This window comes from Bison bison, unplaced genomic scaffold (assembly GCF_000754665.1).
Source record: "Bison bison bison isolate TAMUID 2011002044 unplaced genomic scaffold, Bison_UMD1.0 scf7180017864472, whole genome shotgun sequence".
Lineage (NCBI taxonomy): Eukaryota > Metazoa > Chordata > Mammalia > Artiodactyla > Bovidae > Bison > Bison bison.
Window position 1 is genome coordinate 9,722,424 of NW_011495033.1, and position 4,413 is coordinate 9,726,836.

General features: G+C 43.5%; 1 protein-coding gene across 1 annotated transcript in view; it reads right to left on the reverse strand.

Moving 5' to 3' along the window:
• Positions 1 to 1,340, reverse strand: part of LOC105004028 (C-C motif chemokine 3) — a 2,176-nt gene extending 836 nt beyond the window's left edge. The window contains exons 1-2 of the mRNA XM_010861520.1: positions 1,078 to 1,340; positions 108 to 222 (exon numbers count right to left, since the gene is read on the reverse strand). Of these exons, the coding sequence (XP_010859822.1) occupies positions 108 to 222; positions 1,078 to 1,249 (287 nt within the window). The 5' untranslated portion in view covers positions 1,250 to 1,340. The remainder of the gene's footprint in view (positions 1 to 107; positions 223 to 1,077) is intronic.
• Between the last annotated feature and the right edge of the window lie 3,073 nt (positions 1,341 to 4,413).

The following is a 4,413-nucleotide window of genomic DNA, read 5'->3' on the forward strand; positions in this document are numbered from 1 at the left end:
GATGGCTCCCTTGACCTGTCTGTGCCTTTGGGTGCTGACCCCCACCCCTACTCCCCACCCCCAAATCCCCCATCTCCCCAGAGGCGGGCAGGAAGACTGGCACTTACATGACGCCAGGCTTGGAGCACTGGCTGCTGGTCTCAAAATAGTCAGCTACAATTTTGCGAGAAAGCTGCCGGGCGACATAGGAGAAGCAGCAGGCCGTTGGGGTGTCAGCGCCAACTGTGGAGGAAGGGACAGATTGAGCCTGAGTCATAGTTCAGATGAAAAGGCAAGACCCGTGATCTGTGAGAGTGTGAAGAAGACTCACAGGAAGAGAAACAGCCCCACTCAGGGTGCAGACTGGGAGACCAGTCATTGGGAGGCGCTGGGGATTTTTGCCTAGAAATTTCCCTGTCTTTGTCCTTTATTTCTGTCTGAACACTTCTTCCTTTTTGACTCTTCACTGTGGGCTCTCTCTTATCACATCTCCCTTCAGGAATTTGTGTCTGGGTCAGAAAATCATTAGCCTTTGGCTCAGTGGTAAAGAACCCGCCTGCCAATGTAGGAAACACAAGAGATGCAAGTTCAATCCCTGGGTCGGGAAGATCCTCTGGAAAAGGAAATGGCACCCCACTTTGGTATTTTTTGCCTGGGAAATGCCAGGACAGAGGAGCCTGGTGGGCTACAGTCTACAGGGTCACAAAAAAATCAGACATCACTTAATGACTAAATAAGAAGTCACATCCCAGCAAAAGAAAAAAGCTTGGCTGTCTCTCATAAGACATCCAAAGGACAAATTCTTGCGGAGACCTAGGAAGGGTTAGTGGAAAACTAACACCACTGGGCAGTAACCAGATTTGGACTCTGCCTTTTACAAACTCATTTGTTTAGGTCTCAGTTTTGCCATCTGTAAAATGGGACTATAACTCCCTCACCCTGGCTCTAGATCTGAGGTTCCCTTTAAAAAGATTAAAAATCTTGAAGAGAACAGCCAAGATGTTTTGCAACCCTTAAAGAGGTTCTCTGTTTTCTCTTGGGGGCTCTCAAGGCCACAAGATTGGCGTGGGGCCCCCCTCAGCTACTACCCAGACTCACATGGTGCCGAGAAGACCTGGCTGCAGAGGGTCATGGCGCAGAGGAGAATGGCGAGAGCAGCCACGGGCGCCTTCATGATGCTGCGAGACGGAGTGTGGGCTTGAGCGTCAGTGGAGCCGAGGTGGGACTCGGTGCTTGCTGCTGCCTCTGTCCTTCTGCAGTGGGAGACCATCTCCCTGGCTCTTTATAAAGGCAGCCCTGGCAGATGGGGAAGTGGAATCTGGGGGTGAGGAGGGAAAATTTTAAGCATAGCGGTGCTTTCACGCGGAGTGTTGCACAACTCAGGGTCCCCGACAACCACAGGGCTTCAGGATATCCAAGAATAGCTACTCTCTGCTATAAGTGTCAGCCCGCAACACATGACTTATTCTGGTTTCATGTGAGGAAATGGTTTCCCCTGTGAGCGTCTGGAGAGGGGTATATGTCCACCCAGGGCTATTCCTGTCTGGTCCCTGCCTCTAACACATTCTGTATCCCAGACTTTTCCACAGAACTGAGAGTGCTGTGCTTCTTCAGTTGCTCTAACCACACGAATAGGGCAGGCGCGATGTTGCCCGGGACGGTGGCCCAAGCCTCCTTTGGATGGAAGGAACTGAATTAAGGAATTCCCGCCAGAGGACCAGGAAGCCTGAGGTCATGTTTCTGTCATTTGCCCATTCATCAAACAGTCACCAAGTGACCAGGGCCACTGGGTTAAATGCTAGTTGAAAATCATAAAGAGAAATTAGATGTGGGTGTTGTTAATATGTCAGGAGCCTAAAAATATTTATGCCCACTAATCTAGAGACCACATTTCTAAGAAAGAGTTCTGAAGAAACAAGCCCAAATACGGAGGTGTCTTCAGAGAGGAAGGTGCTGACCCCAGCGTCACAACTTGAAATAAAGAAATATAAATTTTTCCCTATCAGGGGATGATAAAGTAAGTTAGGCTATATCCACTGTAATGTTTCTTATTAAACCATTAAACTAAATGAAGTAGCAAAAATATAATCAAAACCTCAGTTGTCAAAAAGTAAGATTAAAAAATGTACTAATTGTATTAAATGTACTAATTGTACATTAGTACTAAATGTACTAATTATATACAGAATCATACAAATATATATGTGTACATACACATACATGGTATTAGTATATGTGTATTATACATATTAATTGTAATACACATTAATTGTATTAATATACTAATTGTACATTAGTATTAAATGTACTAATTGTATACAGAATTACTTCCTTGGTGGCTCAGACAGTAAAGCATCTGTCTACAATGCGGAGACCTGGGTTCGATCCCTGGGTTGGGAAGATCCCCTGGAGAAGGAAATGGAAATCCACTCCAGGACTATTGCCTGGAAAATCCCATGGACAGAGGAGCCTGGTAGGCTACAGTCCGTGGGGTCGCAAAGAATTGGACACGACTGAGCGACTTCACTGTTCACTATATATGCGTACATACATATATACGGTAAATAGTGTAACCAAATATGTGTGTGTGCAAATACACACATAAATATGATCTAGGAATGGAAAAAATAAAAAGCATTAGAAATAAATGCTCAAAGCATCAATAGTACTTATAGGTGTGTGACAGATGAATGGATGATTAATTTTGTTTTCCTCTTTTTCTGGAATTTTCTCATTGTTTTGTACTAAAAATGTATTACCTTCCTGGCCAGTCCACACATTTATGGACACATTCTGTCTTAAAGCATTTACAATACAACCAGTTGGAAAGCAGATTGTTGTCAGTGGTTCAACTTAAAAGAATTTTTGGATGAATACACTAAGGTTTCTTTCGAATACCTTTGCTGAAATGAAGTCTTGATTTCCATTTCTCTGAATTATTTTGAGGAACATCGTGCTCATGCTAAGTTGCTTCAGTCTTGTCCGTCTCTTTGAAGGGGGTTTCTTTACTACTAGCACCACTTGGGAAGCCCTTCAGGAACATAAGTCTGAATTTGGCATTACTTGAGGAACATAAGTAATGCCCAATTCAGGGCAGTTTTCCTTTCCTATTCTTTTCAACTCATAATTTCAATGGTGTGAAAGGGCCTACTTTCTCAGCCAGACATACATTTTCTTTTCTGTCTTTTATTATTTTATTATTATCAGTGGGCATAGGCCACCTCTGGTGGTTCAGATGGTAAAGAATCTGTCTGCAACACAGGAGATGCAGGAGACACAGGTTTGATTCCTAGGTCGGGAAGATTCCCCTGGAGCGGAGATGACTGAAACAGCTGAGCACACACGCATACACATAAAATGGATAACTAGTGGGTACTTACTGTATAAATCACATTTTTACATTGAAAAATAGATTTAGTTCTTTCCAATGATCTTTTGAAAAACGTTACTGATATAATTGCTTTACAATGTTGTGTTAATTTCTGCTGTATGGCAAAGTGACTCGGTTATACATACGCTGTTCTTTAGCTGCTAAGTTCTGCTCGACTCTTTTGTGATCTCACGGACTGTAAGCCCGCCAGGCTCATCTGTCCATGGAAATTCCCAGACAAGAATACTGGAGTGGGTTGCCATTTTCTTTTCCAGGGGATCTTTCCGACCCAAGGATCAGACCCACATCTCCTGCTTGGTAGGCAGATTCTTTACCACTGAGCCACCTGGTAAGCTCCACTGATACAGACGTGTATATCGTTGTTGTTTAGTCACTCAGTTATTATGTCCAACTCTTTGCATAGACTGTAGCATAGTCTTCCCTGTCCTTCACCATCTCCCAGAACTTGCTCAGACTCGTGTCCATTGAGTTGGTGATGCCATCCAACCATCTTGTCCCCTGTCATCCCCTTCTCCTGCCTTCAATCATTCCCAGCATCAGGGTCTTTTCTGATGAGTCAGTTCTTCACATCAGGTAGCCAAACTATTGGAGCTTCAGCCTCAGCATCAGTCCCTCCAATGAATATTAAGGATTGATTTCCTTTAGAATTGACTAGTTTGATCTCCTTGCTGTCCAAGGGACTCTCAAAAGTCTTCTCCAACACCACAGTTGAAAAGCATCAATTCTTCAGTGCTCAGCCTTATTTATGGTCCAACTCTCACATCCATATATGACTACTGGAAAAAAAATAGCTTTGACTATACAGACCTTTGACAGCAAAGTAATGTTTCTGCTTTTTAATATGCTGTCTAAGTTTGTGATAGCTTTTCTTCCAAGGAGCAAGCATCTTTTAATTTCATAGCTATAGTCACCATCTGAAGTGATTTTAGAGCCCCCCAAAATAAAGTCTGTCACTATTTCCATTGTTTCCCCATCTATTTGTCATGAAGTGATGGGACTGGATGCCATGATGTTAGTTTTTTGAGTGCTGAGTTTTAAGCCAG